This window comes from Aulonocara stuartgranti (assembly GCF_965226115.1).
Source record: "Aulonocara stuartgranti genome assembly, chromosome: 5".
NCBI classification, from domain to species: Eukaryota; Metazoa; Chordata; class Actinopteri; order Cichliformes; family Cichlidae; genus Aulonocara; species Aulonocara stuartgranti.
The window spans coordinates 2,565,753-2,586,246 of record NC_138943.1 but is presented as its reverse complement, the minus strand read 5'-3'; the positions used below and the strand labels follow the sequence as shown (position 1 = coordinate 2,586,246).

Genomic DNA, 20,494 nt, shown 5'->3' with positions numbered 1-20,494 from the left:
TGGCTGAAAAAGGAGAGAATCAAGGTGCTGCAGTGGTCCAGAGTCCATGAAAGTCCAGTGAACTGAAACTACGCCGTAAAGAACAGTACACTTTCACATAAATATACATATTTTTAAAAAATCAAACATTAATTTTAGTGACATTTGACCCAGTGAATCCTTCACACCTGGGATCACAGGACTCCTGCAATGAAAAATCGCTTTAGCTGGCGTCGCAGCATCAGTCCAGTCGACGGTACGTGGATAGAATAGTAACAAAAACAACACAGCAAGGATACGCCAAGAAGCTTCAAGTCTGTATTTTTACTGTAACTTTTCATTTGTTGCCTTTGTGTCTTAAGACTCGTGTTTCATCAGTTTGTCATCACTTTTTATATTTCACTCATCATCGTCTGAAGGTTTTGTCTGCCTGCTAGTTTGTTGCGGCACATTTTAAAAAAATAAAATAAAATAAAAGACCTTTGACCCAGTAAAATATAATATTGGGGAGCTGGTTCTATTTTTGTAACCTGGTGTTATTGGAGGAGTGGATGTGATGCACACAGACAGTTAAGAAACGAGAACTACAAAAGAGTGCAAACAGTTTAATGAGTCGTTTAGACGAAAACTCAACTTCTTTATTCCATCAGCACTTTGACTATTTCGGCCTCCACCTGTTCTCAGATGTTGGGGAGGAACAGAAACAGAAGGAAAGCTGAGATGTTCTCCAATTATTTACAAGGCTGGACGACACAAATCATACGAAAAACAACAACTGAAGAGCTGCCGATCCACCTCCGTGCTCGCTCTACTCATCTGTGAACAGACTACAGTCTGATTTCTTTCAAGAGATTAAAACGATTTATTTCCCCAGACATGTCAAAAGCTTTAGTGCGTCTTCAGTTTGTCTGCAAACAGCGTCATGAGAAGTCCGTACAGGAAGCCGCCGGCGAGGAGCAGCACGGTGCTGGAGATAGGGCCGAGCGACAGGAGGGCTCCAAACACGTAGAAGAGAAGCAGCAGCAGTATGGTCCTGTAGCTGGCCAGCGGGCGAAGGCTCAGCTTCGGCCGCTGGCTCCTCTCCAGCACGTGCCGCGACATCGGGCTGTGCTTCAGTTTGGTGCTGGAATCGAGATTCGTCAGGTAGTGACGACCCAGACGGCCCAGGAAGTCCGGACGCGAGCACAGTGCATTCATGTGTCGTCCAAACTGTGAGGGGGCAACAACAGACACGCGAGCACGTGTTTCATTCACAGTCAAATATGAAATTTACACACGTGAGCACAAACAGTGAAGCAGCTGCTTACTGAGCTTAAAAGCTGTACTTTGTGTTTTGAAGAACTGAAACTGTTAAAAATATGAAAGGGTGAGGGCGGCAACAGTTTGAAGACAGCTGAAAAACAAAGGTTACATTTGTCCTTTGTTACGTGTCGCTGTGCTGCTCTCCATCCTCACGTGCCCCGACTGTTTCTACTGTGTTCTACTCTCAGCCCTTCTTGAGTCGTATTTACGACGCCCTTGCAGGCTTGCCTACAGACAGCACTCACCCTCTCATTAATCAGAGAAGAGATCCTGTAGAAGAGCCTGACCAGCAGGGCGTTCTCATAGCTCCTAATGGGCTGCAGCTCCGGGTCTCCCTGATAGTGAATGTCAAACCTGCGCAGTCCATTTATGATCTGCAGAAAAACACACACGATCTCTTTAGGCAGTTCTCCTCCATCCATAACCCTAACGTCTTCCTCTTTTAGGATCACATACTGACCTGCCTCCGGCCCAGGTCAGTCAGGATCAGCCCGTTCTCACTCTGCACGCAGTCTGGCAGCTGTTTGCTGTTGCCATCATCCTCCAAGGAGCCCAGGTTTGATATGAGCTGATTCAGCTGCCCCTGGTTTAGCTGCAAAACAACAAAAACCCTCCTGTTACAGAGCCCAGCTTCAAACAAAGGACAGGCTTACATGAACGTGCTGCATTCTCCAAGCTGGGAGTGAATAAAAACATCCAGACTAATCTGACCTTAAATATCTGGCACAGGTTTTCCAAAGCTCTGTCCAGGAACTCGTGGGTCTTTTTCAGATATTCTCCGGTCTCCTCTGGCTCGGCTCCGGGGAAGCTGTGGTTCAGATCAGATGCACCGAGTCCAAACCAGGACAGGAAAGATTTATTAGCCGCCACCTCACTCGAATGATCTGATATCCTCTTGGCCGTCTGTCTGGCTTGTACAATGATCTGGATTAGCTTCATGACCTGCGGGATGGACAGGAGGTGAAAACTCGGAGCAACACAGGTGTTTTCTGTACCTCTGTGGTTTACACAGGTAAACTTACCGCTCCTCTGAGCTCCGTGCCAAACATCTGCTTGTACTGACAGTCCTGTCCTTCCAAACCGTAGACGTGGCTCTTCACCTTGAACACCATGTCCGTCACCACCCGCTGCCGTGACGACAGGTAGCTGCCTCCTTGTGCTGGCGTCAGGTAGCCGCGGGGCTGCCGGTGGTGGAGGACGTGCTCGGGCTCCAGGAACAGCTGCTCACCTGCAGGGAGACGATTCCAGGTGTTTGTGGGACAACAAAGTGACAAAGCCACTGTGCAGCCTTAAGTCACGTGGTCATCATTGGTGGTAACTTTTCACCAAGTAATGATTCATTTCTATATTAGTGTCAAGAAATATGAAAAATGCCAATCATATTTTCTAAAAGATATCCAAACAGATCCATGTCATCAAGGTTTTATTTTTAACCAGTGTGAGAACAAAACACTAACACTTCACTTAATGAGCTAATGGAAAGTTCAGATGCTCATATGCAGATTTGTGAACAATACTAATGAGCCCAGCATTGTCCCTCGTCACCTTTCTGGGTCATTTCTGCCAGGTTAGGCTGAGCGAAGACTTTGGCCACCCTGAAGACCATCAGCGCATTTTTGGCATTCACCAGATCGGTCCTGACCGCTCGGTTCAAAAACACCTGGAAGAGCTTCGTGTACATGAGCAGGTTCTCATGAACAAAGGACTCCCTGCAGGAGAGAAAGTTATCATCAGAACCTCATCTGTCAGTCTGAACCCCAAAACAGCAACAATCCCCAGACTTTCACCTCTCTGAGGGTCCGAGTCAGAGCTATGACTCAGTCAGCAAAAAGAACGACAAGCCCAAAATATCAGGTTTCATTAAAAATCTATTAAATATGTCTCCTAATTAGACACCACACAGACCTTCAAAGTAAAACAGGAAGTATACACTGACAACACAAACTCCAGAACATAAAATAATAACAAACACAAAATGCTGGCTCAACGACACAAAGGGAGGAAAAACAAGATGAAGATTTTATGGACGAGCACTTCAGAGTCCACTCTGCTCACCATTTTTCAGGCACGGTTCTGTTTTGGTCGGGCTGAGGGTTTGGCTTCTCCCCGGTGTATCTCCAGGGCTGGATGTAGCTCAGCCACGTCTCCAACACCTGAACACGGACAAAATACGCTCGTAGCAGCAAACTGCGTGTTCATGGAGCAAAACAAGCGATCACGTCAGGATGTGAGAGACCTACCGCTCTGAAAGACGCGTCCAGAGGCCAGTGACCGAAGCAGTGCTGCAGGAACAGGTACAGCTTCTGGTGCACAAAGCGCTGCACCACCACCCTGTGGGGGAAACACAAAGTTAACTAAAACCTTCATTTAATGATCCACTTCCTGCTTTTGTTCTTTTATTTAAAGTCAGGGCTGTAGAGAAGCTACTACTGCATGCTGACACATGATGCATATCTAAAAGCATCAACCAAATCAATCAAATCTGCTTTACTTACTTAATATTTTATTTTAGTAATAAATGTTCTACTTCCACAAAGTCTGACAGCAGCGTGTGTGACTGACCTCTTAAACTCTTCCAGCGGGCTGGTGTGGGTGTGCGAGTGGGCGGAGGGCGAGGACGACAGCTGCTCAGGCTTCAGGCTGTTGGAGAAGGCGTGTACGTGTTTCACCAGGAGACGCACCACCAGCACGTGCTCCTCCGTCAGGCTAAAGGGCTCCTGCAGAGGGAAGCGGTCACACACAGTGCTCGGACATGACGCCAAATATGCCCAATCGCAGCCAGGATTGATGGAAAAAGCAGCCATCGCAATGCGTCCCAATCCACAAGCAGCCAAACAATTACCAGAGAGAACAGAGGTCCCACACTCAGGAGCCGGAGGGCTTTCACACGGTGTGGACTGACTCTGGAGCACCATGAAGGAATTTATACCGTACTGAATTTAATCTGAGTGTGATCGCTAACATCACAAACTCCGGATGAAAAGCTTCCGCTGACACTGAACTTAAACACACTTTGCAATTTGCATATTTTCCTTGTAAATGTTTCGCCTGAACACTTAATTTATTTACCGTTTCCCTTCAGTGACCCTAACGTTCCTGTTTTATTAAAAAATTATTTATATATTAAAACTGTGAGAAACTAAGAGGTGGGACCTCAGTGCTCGAAGCTGCTTCATCAACCAGCTGCACGTTTCCTCGTCTGGACATCATCAGGAAACAAACAAGCAAAGCGAGGAAAGTAATGATATTTACATGTTTCTGATTGGCATGGAAAAAATGATCAATGTCACATTTGATAAGAAATCATTTCTTAAAATAAGAAGTTCTGATTTGATTGTAGTAGTATCTTTGCTTTCAAAAGATTAATGCTGCCAATAGAGAGAAACACTACAAAAACAACAAAGCACAGCAGACAGCGTAAAAAGCATGCCTGTAAAAAAAAAGAAAAAGCAAGAACCACACCCAAACCAGATTCATTTTCAAAGCTTCATTCCTGGATTACTTTCTCTTTCAAGGATACTTCTCTGTAAAATTCATAATTTACAGTCAGACTCAAAGGAAACAGGCCAATCATCCTCTGGTTTACCGACAGCAGCCAAAGAGTTAAACGCTGTTACCGTATAATGTGGGCAATCTCTGTCTTTTAATAATCAGCTGAAAGTCAATAAGCATGGCTAAGTTCTAAAGTAGAAATAATCCCTGAAACTATGATTAAAATATCTTAAATGAACAGAGAGCTGCGCTTTTTATTAAACAAGCTTGCAGAATGAAGCTAAACAGCCGCTGCTATCATCTGCCATCTACAGGCCGGTGACTGGAATGACATCGTCTGGTTGTTGTTACCAGAGAAGTAACCTTGACTGTGAGCTTGAGTGGCTGAGGTTTACCTCCAGGAGGCCCCAGAGGGGCGGGGGTGAATGAAAAGGTAAAAGTACTTGGTAGGTGTGGAGGGTCCCAGAGCCTGGTGGGGCGTGGGGTTGGCACGGCATGCTGGACATACTGAGGCGGTACTGCAGCAGCGCCAGCTGTTCACCCGTAACCACCAGGAAGGGGGGGGTAGAGGAAGATGAGGAAGAGGAAAGACAACGACGAAAGGTGGAGGAGCAACAGTGAAGAGAGGGGGAGAGGGGGAAAAAGTGAGGAAGAGGAGGCAGGGAACGAAAAAGGTGGCAGGAGGAAGTTACACGTGAGAACAGGAGCAAAGGAGGCAGCAAAAACAGGAGCGAGAGCGCAACCAGACAAACAATTGGCCGGAAATATTCAGGAGAAAAAGAGCAGGAGACAGGAGAGGAGACACAAAGACAACAAAGTGACTTTGGGAACAAAATGAACGGCTGGGGGCGACGCAGACGCCGTTCCTACACCAGACGTGAGTTACGTGACTGTAGGGACGGGAATCATTTCACTCCAAAATATTAGGCTTTGTTCATTAATACTGAAAATGTATCTGAAACCCCCAAATCAACCAGGAAAGAGTGAAAAAACGAGCGGGAAAAATCCCAGTTTGTGTTTTTAACCCGTCACTGTAGATCCAAACGGAAATCATTCCCATTCCTACTGTTCAACACAAACAGAGGGAACTCAACACTGTAAGATTTTGGGGTTTGTGTGTAAGATTAAAGTAATTATTAGCATCAAACTGGACTGGATCGGACTGAACTGTGAATTATGCAAAGCTGAAAAAGTGGTGCTGGAAATGAGCACAGCACGCCTCCAAAATCTTGCAGGTTAACTCCACTCTTATATATAACAGACACAGTGACCTCACACAGCGTTTAACAAGTTCAGGAGACAACAATTAAAATCGCGTTTACTCTTCGGGACGGTCAGAATGTCACACACAGGGAGTCCACCGTTTCCTCTGCAGTCTCACGGTAAACGGTCTGTATTTGTATATCGCTTTACTCGTCCTTAAGGACCCCAAAGCGCTTTACACAACCAGTCATCCACATTCACACACTGGTGATGGCAGCTACATTGTAACCACAGCTCTTATCTTAGCTAACGTGCATCACTTTTGACTTTCAGGTAACTGCAGACAAAAGCACAGCTGCAAAGAAACTGCAGTTGGGTGGATATTCAAGTAGGTAACATGCTGACCGTGTAATAAATAATAATACAGATGAGGGGGTCTAAGCACATGCTGTATATCTACAGTGTCATGCACACTGTATACAGTGCAGGTGAAATAAACACCAACATAAGCGTCTGTCGCACTGAGACACACATTTATGCACACATTGATCCACTCCACCGTGACTTTATGCTGTGTTGCACATACACATGGAGAAGATACCAGCAACACGCTTGCTGACACGGACATGCAGCATGCAAAGGATGTGGTAGGAAGCAAAAGCACTACTACCAGGAACATGCCCCAATCGCTTTATGCAGGAGCTCTAAGCTCAGACCGAAGAGGCTGTTTACAGCAAGTATTCAACTACAAACTGATGCCTCAAGCAGAGCAGCTGCTTGAGGAGTGAATACGCAGAGACGAGGCTGAAGATGCTTAACTAATAATAATAAAAACAACAACAACATGATTTATGTATTTTACAAATCACGGGACCTCATGGGTGTGAAGGAGGGGCTGTGGTCAGCCAATCAGCCGTGCGAAGTGGACAGGGGTGTGTGTGTGGGAGGAAATGTACATATCTTACCTTTACCTGAGGAGACTGCAGCTTCTGATACATTTCCAAGGAGTAGTGATGGAGCCAGATCTCCACAAACATCTGAGGAAGATCAAAACACATATTTTGAGGATTAATCATTAGTCATTTCTGTGAAGTCTCTTCACTGCCGTTCAAATGTTTTGTTTGTAACAGTAAGTGTAGTACGAGTCATAATTAAAGCCAAATCTAGCCAAATTCCACTGAAGATCATCTTCTTGCACCTCAGTGAGGCAGTGGTCCTGTTCTGACCACTCACACCACCGTCTCTGATTTCACCACGACTCAAACTTAAGCAGGCAGAGTGACGCCGTTGGCCACAACCGACACGTGACATCACGTGAACTGGTCCTCCAAGGTGAGACTGTCCACTGTAACAATCTGAGGAGTCTGAAGGAGAACACTCAGAAAACTGGGATTAAATTTACTACACCCCTGAGATTTATCTGCCCACAACTTCTGCAGATTTAAAGTCGGGCTGTTCTGACACAGTGAAGGATCCACAGCCCGTCACAGAGCCAGTGGGACAGAACAGAAGTGGCAGTGAGAGATCTAAAGACAGCTGCGGTGCTGAAGATGATCCTGAAGGGGAGATTGAAGAAATTGAAATCAAGTATGATTTAGATTTTCTTGGGACGGTTCCTGCAACTTCCACAAGAAATAAGCTGATTAATCACACCTAAAAATACCAGTTACAGCAGTCATATCCACGTCCACAGTCCAAACAAAGGCAGACCCAGAGCTGTATCTGCATCCTACCTGTAACAGGGTTTCAGACCTCCAGATTTCCTGGGCTGCGGGGTCAGCGTTCACTGAGGGCTGATGGAATATGTGATGCTTCAGGAGACTGGGGCTATGGATGCCGTAACTGGCAAAAGAAACACTGGACGATCTGTTGAAGGCACAGGAAGAGTCTGAAATCAAAGCTTTTCAGGAAATGCAGGATTTTTGTGTTACACAGTATTAAACATTCAAATGTTTCTGCCATTAAAGATTCGTCTTGTCACTAGTACCTCGGTGAAGGAGCAGAAACAGAGCCTCTGGAGTCGGAGAAAGGGGAAGGAGGAACGCTTCCTTCAGTGGGGAGGAAGTACTTCAGGTAAGTGTCCACCAGCACAAAGTAGGCGCTGTCTGTGGAGCTCCCGTACTGCCCTGGAGGGTAGTTCTGAAATCATAAAAAAGGGCTTATTAGTTTTTGATCAGGTGGTTCAATAAAAAAAATATAAAAGTGAATAATGTGTTAGTGGCAACCTCACCTTTGGTGAGATGAGACAGTAGGCAAAATTGAACATGAAGAATTCAAATGGGTCTGAAGAAGGTTAAGGAACAACCCGACTGATCTCATAAGAGCATAATTCATTCCTTCTTTAATTAAGAAATCATAAGAAATCAGAAATGAAAACATTTATGGTTCAGACGTTTGGAAACAAAGATTTTTTTCCGTTAGACTACAGAGACCAGATACATGTGGGCGACCTGGTCCTAAAACCAGCAGCTCTACAAGTGATTGTTTCATCAATCCTTCAAGAGCTCCATAAAGAAAACTCAGACTTTGCTGTTTGCATTGCAAAGGATACTGAAAGCGATGTTCAGCGTCAGGAGACCAGAGAGAGGGAACTGCAGCTTGTTGTGGAACAGCGGGCAGTCTGGGAGAACGCCCTCCTGGATGCAGGCTTTCACAGGACCCTAGAAAAATTAAAACAGTCTCAAACTCTCCCAAAAGACATTTTGCAGTATCCATACAGGACCAGTGATGTGGTTACAGCAGCTCTGTGTGTCTGAACAGTCACTCCAACATAAAATGATAATATTTAACTTCAAACGTCTGACTACAACAGCCAGAGGTGACGAGGCAAATATTCTTACTGGGAGATAATTGATTGGTATTTCATATTTGTACTCTTCCGCCTGAAGTTTATACACAAGTTTCATCATTGGACCACTGAAAAAAAGAGAGAAATAAAAAAATATTTTAATATTTTAAAAATACGAGTGCATGACATTCTAGAAAACAAAAAGATTACAATTGGAAGCGCTATATGACATCTAAAAATATACTAGACGTGCTCTTCAGTGGGGCAAAAAAAAGTCATAAAAGCAGAGAACTTCAACACGTCTGACCTCGTAGGTCGAGTTTCTCCTTCTGCCAAATTTACTAAATATTTTGAATCTTATTAACAGATTAAAAACCTCAGCAGGTTTCCATGATATTCCACTCAGCTGATATGAAGCTACCTGGGATTTAGGAAGTCCATAACAATGTTGTACTCGTTGCTCCGTGAATGAAGCAATCGCAGGTTCCAGCCAGCGATGACACCATCCAGGCTGCCAAACACACACTCTACCAGCCAAGGAAAGATCAGGTGCAGCTCCTACAGGCAGGAAACACACACACACACACACACACACACACACACTAATAAGAAACACGTTTGTCTGCCTGACAAATAAACATATTCAGGCCTCCATCTCACTGTGACACTGCAAGTCCTGACTACAGTGGAGCCAACAGAGAGCAACAAAACTGCACTCATCCTTTGTGTCCCTCAGCAAACACCCACAGCTGCTTGCAAACAGAACCCCAGCTATCCACAGAGACCCCCACATGCCTCAGGAAACAATGGTCTCCACTGATCTGGGGCACAAATGTCTGAAGCTCGCAAACACCGAACAACCCTGGGCTGTGACTGATGACAGAAATAGATTTGTGGCCTGAAAAGTGAGGCCAAAGCACAAGTGCCTCAAACTTGCATTCAGGGTAACCAGATCATAATGTGATCTTCTTTTACTACCAGCCAAAATGCAGCACAAAATGTTGGACTGCCCAGAATGACACAAAAGAACAGATGTACAACAAAATGTTTGTGCCTCCAAGAAAGAAGAAAACAAAAAAACAAAACAAAGAGTCAACGGGACGTTTAGTTGTATGATGAATGCTCTGCCTGATATCACGACACCAGAGAGGAAGTAGCATGCAAACAAACAGCCGTCTGTCCCGGTTCACTGTGCAGGCTACATGCATCCAATGTCGTGTCCTACCAAAACTTATTAGATTCATGACAGACGGGGCCTTGCAGTCACACTGTGGCATCTGAAAGCAGGCTGCATTCCAACAATTCAGTTATCTTGGATTTATGTGCACATCTTTCAGAGTTCAGTTCAAAGTTCAAATTTCTTCTGAGAGGAATCCATGACACTCAAAATGAAACTACGCAATTAGTGAATGTGAAACCTTAAACTGATCTCTGCCTGAATTCCCTTACTGTATCTCCCGGTCTGAAAATATCTTTGCAGCTATTTCTCATGTGGGAGTTCATGCAAACCTTCCAGCAGATATTCTACCGACTGTTTTCACAGCAAATAAAATGAATCCAGGGATAAATACCTTTGCAGGATACTCATCTATGATCTTCACCAGATCCTGGCATCGCTGCAGGAGAGGTTTGGTGGTAGCATCGGCTTTCAGGTTGGCCTGAAACAACATCACATGTCACAACATATTCATGACCAGAGAGGAGTTATTACCTTTAAATGACTTCATAACTAAGTCAGGTCAGAGATGCAGGACTCAGAGACTCACCAGCAGGAAACTGGGCTGCTGTAACGTTGGATTAGCCATTAAGGACTCCGATGTTTCTTTCTACAACTGTACAGTCCACCTGGATCCTGCTGCAGTGGCAATAACACAAACTTTAATCAAAAGTCTAACTTTAACAGTTTTAACACGTTTAACGGGGAAACTTTTGTTGGCTTATCACTAACAGAAGTGGATGCCAACCGTGCTGTTAAAGAGACTGCAGTGTCTGCCATTGAAGGAATCCTCAGCAGGAGGACAATCCATCAAAAGCAGCACTCAAGTTAGCACGAGCGGGCTAGCAAAGGCTGCTAATAGAGCTAGCACAGACAGCTAATAGTAGCTTAAACTAAGAGTAATGGTCGTTAAATCGGCCTTTAATTAAATACAACACACGTCACAATCACACAACACATTCTCCGCTTTCAAATCAGCACCGTCTCACCTTTTCTCGCGATTATTTTTCAAAACTACAGCCAATTCCCCAGAAACCGCGTTCCCATCAGTGCAGTTCAAATACGACTACACTGGTTCTCCTCTTCTTCGTTGGTGTTTTACTTCACTCCAGATGGTTGATGATCGTATTATCGTACATTACTGCCACCTGCTGGAATTATTGATGCACTGCAATGTCAATTTCTCCCTCAGAGGCCGAACGTTTCCATCCCTTCTGCGCACGTCTGAGGTAAATCCGGCCAACAACAATCTATTTTATTCTTCTTTTAATAAAAAAACAAACAAACAAAAAACAATCCTCCAATATTGTTTATGTACTCTGAAAAAAAATTGTTTTTCTATGTCTGACTTTTTTTTACTTAAATTCTACAAAACGTTTTTATTTACGTGTTTTCACTTTTTCCACTTTATTTATGTCTCAGCACAGTCTCAATTGACATTCCAGGACAGGGTCCACTGCAGGAGAGCTAAACGGTGCCAGTAGGGCTACAAAACAACCTCCAGCAGGGCACGCATGTGCATCTTTCTGCTCCAACTATCAGAATGAGACTCCAAGAAGAGGACACGAGGGCGCGATGTGTGGAGACCTGTGCTTAGAGCCCAGGACCGTGCAGCTCAACCAGAATTCAGCCAAAAACTCCAGAACAAAAAAGAAAATGCACAAATGTTTTTCTTTGTTTTATTTTCACTGAGTTATCATTTGTGGCTTATTCACATACAGTAAAGACGATGACATTACACGGTCTGGAAGCTTATTAGAGCTGTGAAGTAAAAAAGTTTGAAATTTGCTTATGAGGAAAACACAGGTTTATATAAACTTACAAAATGCAGTAAATTCTACAGGATACAGAAAGGAAACTAGAAAAATAGAGTTCTTTAATATACATGGACGTAAAGAGCTATACATAATGTTTCAAGCAAGGTCCATTTCATGTGTGCGTTTCCATCGAGGCCTTTAATCCGTCAGGTATGTGTGAAGCTTACGTCTCAGAACAAACATAGATGCCTGCTGAAAACTCTCGATAGTTTCTAATAAACAGGGTTACATGTGAAGCAGTAAACTGGGCAAACACTGGAGTCTGCTGTCAGCAAGTTAGATCATATAAATACGCTGCGTCTGTCTGCAGTGTGTCTGAGATCCCCCTCCAACTGTCAGTCAAACCTGAGTTTGGATGCAAACTGCACGCCAGCCACTGAGCTGTGTTAAAGGTCTGAATATTTAAACACGTAGAAGAGACATGAAAATAATAAAAAGGGTCAATCTGAGGTGTGTAAAACATGCATGGCAGAAATTTTGGCTTTTATAGATCCTCACTTGCAAAAGGAAACACATTAAGAAACAGTTTTAGGGACCTTTTAATTTACTTGTTTCATTTTTTGCACTGAAAGCCCACTAAATGCTGTCATCAGGGCAAAAACCACATAAAAATGAAAAAGCATGTCTGAAATAAATCCGAGTTCCCCTCTAAGCTCGCCTTCTCATGCAGCTCCAGACTGATTACAGAACTGCTGCTATTTTTCAATCAATCGGTCAAAGTCCTGTGCAACAAATCGAAGCGACCGTTTCACTTAAATGTCATTTTCAGAAAACTGGGCAAAGTCACAGAGAGAAAAAGCCCTGGTGAGTAAAGTGAACGATGACTAAGGCCAAGCTCCAGTGTGCAGCACAGAGGCTCAAACAGACTTCCAGGGGCTGACCTGAGAACAGCAGCAATGCCATCAGTCCAGAGCTGCACACAAAGATGACCCTGAAGGGGAGATCATCCAAATTTAAATCGGACCTTGCTTTTTTTGTTTATAGGTGAATAACTGGAACTTTAATTGCAGCTCATATCTATCAGCACATCTGTCACAGAATGCTGCAAACTAACTTACACTTACTTGGACTACTTTTCTACCAAATGATTTATCTGCCTGTAAACTATCAGCGACAGCTCATAAAAGCATGAAATGAGCTACAAAAACAAGACTTCAGAGACAGATACAGGTTTCTATCTTTCTACATACATCCTTATATTTCCATTTCCAAGTCTTTCTAAATACTAAAGAGTTCAGGACGAAGACAAACAAATCTCTTTTTCTGGAATATTAGTTTTTAATGGTAAATTATCATTAGTGTCACTTTGTTGGCCGGCTTTATTTGCTCAGGAAGCAAACTTTCTTGACTTGACCCCAGCGTGTCCTCTGCATGTACAGGATCTGTTGTCCTCGGCAGTCTCTGATCCTCCAGGCGACTAGAGAGGAACCTCGGGAGGGTTGTTCCTCCTCACGCGAGCCTTCCTGCTCTCCTGTTTCATCTTCAGCGCCCGCAGCTTCTGCTGCCGGCGCTTCTCGCGGTACCAAAGTTGCTCGCAGTACTCGTCCACGGTCAGACTGTTGCTTCCCACCTTGTGCAGGTCTTTGTAGCTCCTCAGAGGGAGCTGCTGAGGCAGCCACAAGTTCCCATGTCCTGGCAGAGAAGGCGGTGCGTGAGGGGAGCCCGGCTGGCTCAGAAACCCAGCAATCCCTCCTCCTCCGGCCGGGCCAGTTTTCCCCAGAATCACTGGGCCCGGGAGGTTGGGGTTGTGGCTCTGCATGTAGCGAGCTGGGTTGAGGCTGTGCTTGGGGATAATGCGAACGCGGTATCGAGCCAGGACCTGGGCGTAGGAGTGCTCGTGGCTGGTGCAGGTGTAAAGGCCCGAGTCGGCCTGTTCCAGGTGCTGAATGAGCAAGCCTCGCTTCATGTGGAAGGAGTGGTCGTCGTCGCTCTGAGGCAGCTGAGGAAAGAACGGCAAAAGTTCAGTCTGAGCTGTTCTTTGTATTCAAGGAGGTGCAGCAGAATATTGTGTGCACTCGTGTGCAGTAGTGCATTTTGGAACAATGGTAGTTAATGACAGTGGGACAGTTCGGATTTTAGCTGTTTCTACAGCCCACTGGTGGGTTTATATGCAACACGGCCTCGCTTTCTAAACATCTTTTAGACGTCCAATCTTGGTCAGGCAGAAACAAAGTCTTTCTGAGATACACTGTTTCTGTTTGCTCAGATTTAGCCAGAAAATAATGTCTGTTAATGTCTTGTCCTTTGGAGGTTCGGGACTAAAAATATATACAAATAAAACCAGAGGAAGGAGAACGTTTAGAGGGAAAATCCAGAGACTAAAGTCATGATAGTGTTTTTTGTGAATGAGCCACAGCAGAGAGAAGAAGAAGACTCTACTGTCAACATCTGTAAAAACCTGAATGCTTTTAATTTGAAAACTGAAAAGAGAGCAGTAAACTCACCTCTCTGCTTTCATGTGTCTGACCGACAGTCTGCTGCTGGCCGTCTGAGACCTGCAGCGTCCACCTGAGCTCCGCCTGGGACGAGCGAGGAACACACTCCAGGAAGGTGGAGTTTCCCTCAACACCGTACACCACCTTCACCTCCACAGAGTCTGAATCTGACAAAGACACAGGAAAACCCTTAGGGCATTGCTTTTTTGCTTTCACAGCTCTGCACACGGTGTGATGCTCCCAGGGAAATGATGGAAATGATTCTTTTCCTTTTGTAGTTATGTTCGTTTGAATGTGAGACGGCACAGGTGATAAAAGATTATACAGGAAAAAGCACTTTTTTTTTTGCATAGAACTGTAAAATGAAAGATTTCCTTAACTGTAAAAAAAAAAATGAGTTTTCTGTTATTTTTGACCACAAAACAGAGAAAGCCGCAGTTATGCGATACATCCACTAGAGGGCGCCATATGCCCGTGTTCAGAACACCATGGTAACAACAGGCATTTTACCTTAATTTCACTTATTTTGTAAAAATACAAGGCGACCATTTTTAAAAAGTGCTGTCAGCTCCTGATAGTTAATACCAGTAATTAAATGTTCCTTCTCAGGTGAGACGAGTGATTCAGTGGATTTTCTGTTCACAAAAAAGAAAAAGCAAAGGTTTCAGGAAAAGACAAACTGCCACTTCTGTTTTTCTCTAACACAAGCTAAACAGTTATTTAGGATCATGTACAGAATTCATCTCAGTCTGATGGTTTCGGACTCTAAAGGATAAATATCAGACACACACAAGTGTAAGAATTGACTTTATCTACTTTTATCGGCTAAGTTTAAGAAACTTCCAGAGTGTCACACAGAGTGAATCGATGGGTCAGTTCTGATAGACGCGACTAAATCTGTCAGGAAAAACGTTTGGAGTGTAAAATCGCTTTCAACACCATCAGGCCGACCCTCCTGGGTGATAAGTTAGCAGCGATGCAGGTGGATGCTTCTCTGGTGTCCTGGATTGTTGATTACCTGACAGGAAGACCACAATATGTACGTCTCCCACAGTGTGTGTCTGACAAGGTGATTAGCAACACAGGGGCACCACAGGGGACTGTCCTCTCCCCCTTCCTCTTCACCCTCTACACCACAGACTTCAGCCACTGCACAGAGACCTCCATCTTCAGAAGTTTTCTGATGACTCTGCGGTGGTTGGATGCATCAGCAGGGATGATGAGACAGAGTACCGGGCTGTGGTCGACTCCTTTGTCACGTGGTGTGAGCAGAATCATCTGCAGCTCAACGTGGCAAAGACCAAGGAACTGATCGTGGACTTCAGGAAGACCAGGAAACACTTGACCCCTGTTTCAATCCAGGGGGTCAGTGTTGACATTGTGGAGGACTATAAATACCTTGGAGTACACATTGACAATAAACTGGACTGGGCTAAAAACACCACAGCACTTTACAGGAAGGGCCAGAGTCGTCTCTATTTTTTGAGGCGACTGAGGTCCTTCAACATCTGCCAGAAAATGCTGAGGATTTTCTATGAGTCTGTGGTGGCCAGTGCGATCCTCTATGCTGTTGCATGCTGGGGGAGCAGGCTGAGGGTCGCAGATGCCAACAGACTTAATAAACTGATCCGTAAGGCCAGCAATGTTGTGGGGATGGAGCTGGACTCCCTCAAGGTGGTGTCGGAGAGGCGGATGCTGTCCAAGATAAAGACAATGTTGGATAACACCTCCCACCCACTCCATGACATGTTGGTCAGTCACAGGAGCTCGTTCAGTGAGAGACTGAGATTACCGAAAAGCACCACTGAACGACACAGGAAATCATTCCTGCCTGTGGCCATCTCCCTGTACAACGCATCCACTTAACACACTGTTTGCTGCTACAACTACACATGTTTCTTTTCCAAATATTTATTTATAAGTGACTTATGTATGTATGTATGTATATATATGTATATATTGTACTATTCTTAGTTAGCGTATTGTCTGTCTTGTTTTAATGTTGGTTTAAAATGGAGCACTGTAACAAAAAATAATTTCCCCCAGGGATCAATAAAGTATTCTGATTCTGATTCTGATTTGCAGTTTTTAACAGAACTTTAATGTCTTTCCTGAAAAGTTCACGTAGGCATCTGTCTGATACATGTTTGGAAAGAAATGACATGAATCACAAAATTCTGCACGTTAAGTATGACAAAGTTACTGTACGAAATACATCAGCTTTGATTTATCAGGTGTGGGGGGGGGCTCACATTTAATATATGGAACGATCAATAACAAACATCAATAATGAAGCAGAAATGAAAGAATACAATAACGCCCACATGACTGGTGTCATATTAGACTCCCTGATCACACAGAGTATCTGAGCATCAGGTCATGTGATCGATTATGGGCCCGCACAGCAGGTTTACGTTCCTGCCCCACAGTGACACTAACACTCTGCCACTGGTCACAGTGCAGCACATGTACACATGTAAGTGTGGACATGTCTGCTGTGTAACAGCTGCCAGGAGAATAATATTTTAAACAGTTTATTCACATCAGCAGAGGAAATGCTCACCGTCCTCTGTGTCTGGACACTGACTCCAGGGGTCTCCATACTTCACATCCTGTCTGCGCGCCCGCCTGACACACACACACACACACACACACACACACACACACACACACACACACACGCACACACACACACACACACACACGCACACACACACACACACACACACGCACACACACACACGCACACACACACACACACACACACGCACACACACACACAGTTAGAATCTGTATTTATTAAACACTTCATTTAGGTTGAATTTAAAGGAGCAGACTTGAATCCGTGAGCTTCGTTCTTTGGTCGTTTGCACTCCTGACTCACAGCGAGAAGGTTCAAAGCTCTTTACTGTATTTGTTATTTGATTTATTCAGATAACAGCGACGATACCAGCACATGGATACTGTGAGTAACATGCAATCGATTGAACATAAAGACTTTTAGCCAGAGTTTGGTTCAAACATGGACGATGGATGGATGCACTGAGCCTCTCTCATGCTTTATATCAGCATTTATTTGTTTTTGTAAAAGCTGCACAGTCCTCTGATGATTTAATTCATGCTGAAAATGTTAAAAGCAGCTTTGTGTGTGCGAGCAGACGTCAGACTCATCGGTTAAAGCACAGCTGACAGCGGCAGCAGCAGATAACGGCGTGCCTTTAGATAAACTCGTATAAGTGCATTAAATCCTCCCCCTCGCTGTTGTTGCTGCGCTCCCCTGGTGCCAGAAAAAGGAGCTACTGAGATTATGAATGAGGAAACATGGAGTGAGAACAGGCTGTGAAAATACAGAGTGTTTGTTCAGACTTTTGTCAGGTCTCGTTCTGCTTCGGCCTCCCCGTTACCCCCCCAGCCCTCGCACCCATCCTCCCCTTTTTTAGCTTTAACTCATCTGCACGACTCCAAAAATCACAATTCCTGCATCCTTCTCTCTGTAAGTGTTTGAGGAAACTTGAGCGCAGCGTGTACTCAAGTCTTAGAACCTCACTGGCTGTGCAGGCGCACGATCAGCTGATACAGATGTCATTTCAGCTTTATGTCACTGCTGCGCCGCCCATTTGACCTTTTTTATCGCCCTTCTTATGGCAGAAATTCATGACAGAACTGCTTCATGGTCATTAAAAAAAGAAATGAGTTAATGTTTATTTTAGCAACGATCTGCAGAACCGAGGTTCAAAAATCACTTTCAATCATAGCGCGGTTCACTGGAGGTGCCAACTTACTCCTGGAGCAGTGCGAATGCAGGAGTTTTCATTTTCCACTTCATTTATATCTGTGAAAAAAGGCTCGTGAACGTGTTCTTGATTTAAATCCACGAGATTGTGTCATTGTTTTTTATCCTGAAGGCCATCAGAGGGACAGCAGAGCATGTTTTTACTGTACGGCAGAGGCTGTCAAAGCTCCAGAAGAAGTTCGGTTCTCACACTGCAAAATTTTAACGGCTAAAACTCCAGTTTACCGGCATCAGCACCGTGCACAGGTCGATCTTCCTGCTCCCCCGGCATGACCAATCACATATGAGAGGTCACACGAAGGTGGTCGTCAGCTCGATAAGTCAGCACGGGGTTTGTCAAACTAGGGGGCGGCTGTGCACACAGAGTCATCTACTAATTGGAAGGTCGGTGGTTCAATCCCTGGTTCTTCCAGTTTGCACGTTGCATGTTATCTTTGGACAAGACTCTAAAGCCCCAGCTGTCCCTCATGCATCCATCAGTGAATGCGGCTTCAGTTACCATGGCGATGTATCCCAGGAAGATGTGTGTGCATTAAACTTTTATTTTATATTTTGAACTGGTTACCAACGGCCCACCTGCACTGGCTCTGTGGCCCGGTGGTCTGCAGGGGTGCATGCGAGTCATGTCAGCTTGTTTTTCACAGAGATATCTGGCTCTCGAGGTGCGAGTGTGTACGCTGAAATGTCCCTGTGGTCTGCTTTCTGTCACACAAAGAGCCGTAAAGACTTTACACCATCAGAGTTAGCTGGGTGCCTGACGTCTTTGTCTGCTCTGATTCTTATGAAGCTACAGTAGTGTTGAAAAGTTTACAATGTTTGCACAATTATCTGTTTTAAATGAAAAAAAATCATGTTGTTGTTGAAATGTGCCACATGGATGAACTTCATCTATTATTTTTGAGCAACAGCCAACATAAGCAGGGCTGAACGCAGTAAGAGTAAATCCTACAGCGTGTTCACACTCGGGTGACTCGGGCTGATAAACGTCCTCCCTCTCCGTCCTCGTTACCTCCGGCTCATGGCGAAGTATCTGGAGCAGGTCTGTCCATCCCAGGAACAGTAGGGGTCTCGGGCCAGGCAGCACTCGGCACAGCCGGTCCCGTATAACTCGCACCTCTGGAGCCCCAGCTGGGCCACGCCGAGCTCGCTGGACACGTACAGCTGTTGCTGTGGAGCAGAGGGGGGAGGAAGAGGAGAGCTTTTCTGTAAGCTGGCCGAACATCCTCATGGCTCATATCTGTTGCACAACTCTAAAAAAGTTGCTCAACATCCTGTTTCACCCATAATCTTCATATATGTTCACGCTTCTCTCAGTTTTGTATTTTAAATGAAAGATTTCGGGGACTCGTGTCACCGAAATCTATAAAGATGTAAAGATGCTACAGAGAAGAATGATTTATTCAAAGCTGATTTTGCTGCAGAAAAGTCAACATCTAATATTTAGATCAAATTTAAATACTTTAGATATCTTAGTCTGAATCGTCTGGACAGATGGAAAAACACACATTTCCTCTTTGACCAGGACCATCACTGTGACATGAACCAAATAATGACTTATTTAATTTAAGAAAGCTCCAGAAATACATAAGTAATCCAAGTCCGACGCTTCAGAGAGAAACAGAGAGACTTACTCGCTTGGTGGAAAGCTCCATGCTGAGGATGGGAGTGGGACTCTGTGGGATGAAGAGGAGAAGTATAAATATAAGAAGTTACAGATAACGCGCGATGACAGACGGCGGCGTTCATCGATGCAGCGTGATAGGTGAGAATTATTAACGAGACGAGGAATAATTTAGGATTTAGGAGTAACTGCAGTGCCGGCTTCATCGGGCTCGAGTTTCCTGTTGCACAACTCAGAAAAATTCTTATTGGTGAATAAATGTGGGAGAAAGCAAAGACGAGCAGCGTTTAACAGCTGGAGCAGCTGGCAGCAGATAAACTTTTAAATCAGAATCAGAATCAGAATCAGAATCAGAAAGGGTTTTATTGCCAAATGTTGAGCAGGTTTACAACATTAGGAAATTGCTGCGGTGCTTCAGTGAGATTATTAGTCAGTAAATCAGTGGACGAATAAAACTGGCCAACATGATATATAAACAACACGGTTCACTTATTAATTTTTATTACGTACATATTTTAACAGCGTTTATATATCGATGTTATAGTGGACAGATACTCATGTGAGCATAGTTTTGAGGATTCTTTGACTCTATACGCACGTTTAATGGCAGTACTTGTATCTTGTAACCTTTATATGTGTTTCACAGCTTATTTAATATTATTTGTACCCGAGCAGCGACTGCAGGTCCAGCTAAATTTGTTAGCATCTGGAAATTAAGCCCAGACTCCCCGATGCTCAAACCAAACCTACTTAAGTGACGGACTTGAACAAATGAACTTAGTTACTCCCTGTCAAAAACGACCCAGTTTATATAAAAAAGAACAAACACACGTTCTTATTTGCAGACG

At 44.4% G+C, this 20,494-nt stretch overlaps 2 protein-coding genes across 8 annotated transcripts in view; both read right to left on the bottom strand.

The window, feature by feature from the left end:
- Positions 1-564: 564 nt before the first annotated feature.
- smpd4 (sphingomyelin phosphodiesterase 4) lies at positions 565-11,097 on the bottom strand. 5 transcript variants are annotated; one of them, XM_082532792.1, is made up of 20 exons: positions 10,970-11,097; positions 10,531-10,619; positions 10,336-10,422; positions 9,186-9,322; positions 8,817-8,892; positions 8,528-8,636; positions 8,207-8,259; positions 7,964-8,115; positions 7,710-7,842; positions 6,948-7,013; positions 5,169-5,306; positions 3,844-3,998; positions 3,522-3,612; positions 3,337-3,434; positions 2,827-2,990; positions 2,304-2,509; positions 1,993-2,223; positions 1,742-1,873; positions 1,527-1,655; positions 565-1,188 (listed from the first exon to the last, which is right to left on the bottom strand). In XM_082532792.1, the coding sequence occupies exons 2-20, from the start codon at positions 10,567-10,569 to the stop codon at positions 868-870; spliced, it is 2,517 nt and encodes an 838-aa protein (XP_082388918.1). In that variant the 5' UTR covers positions 10,570-10,619; positions 10,970-11,097; the 3' UTR covers positions 565-867. The 5 variants fall into 5 exon arrangements, with proteins under 5 accessions (XP_082388918.1, XP_082388917.1, XP_082388919.1 ...); XM_082532791.1 differs by having other exon boundaries at positions 6,942-7,013; positions 10,970-11,096; XM_082532793.1 differs by having other exon boundaries at positions 5,217-5,306; positions 6,942-7,013; positions 10,970-11,096.
- A 548-nt stretch (positions 11,098-11,645) lies between these two features.
- The window catches only part of LOC309706825 (semaphorin-3D), a 104,004-nt gene continuing 95,155 nt past the window's right edge, over positions 11,646-20,494 (bottom strand). The window contains exons 14-19 of one of the 3 annotated variants that reach the window (XM_082533729.1): positions 19,657-19,698; positions 19,035-19,192; positions 16,796-16,860; positions 14,242-14,399; positions 13,562-13,736; positions 11,646-13,492 (exon numbers count right to left, since the gene is read on the bottom strand). In XM_082533729.1, the coding sequence (XP_082389855.1) occupies positions 13,215-13,492; positions 13,562-13,736; positions 14,242-14,399; positions 16,796-16,860; positions 19,035-19,192; positions 19,657-19,698 (876 nt within the window). In that variant the 3' untranslated portion in view covers positions 11,646-13,214. Of the gene's footprint in view, positions 13,737-14,241; positions 14,400-16,795; positions 16,861-19,034; positions 19,193-19,656; positions 19,699-20,494 lie in introns of all 3 variants that reach the window. The other 2 variants (XM_082533728.1, XM_082533727.1) reach the window with 2 other exon arrangements.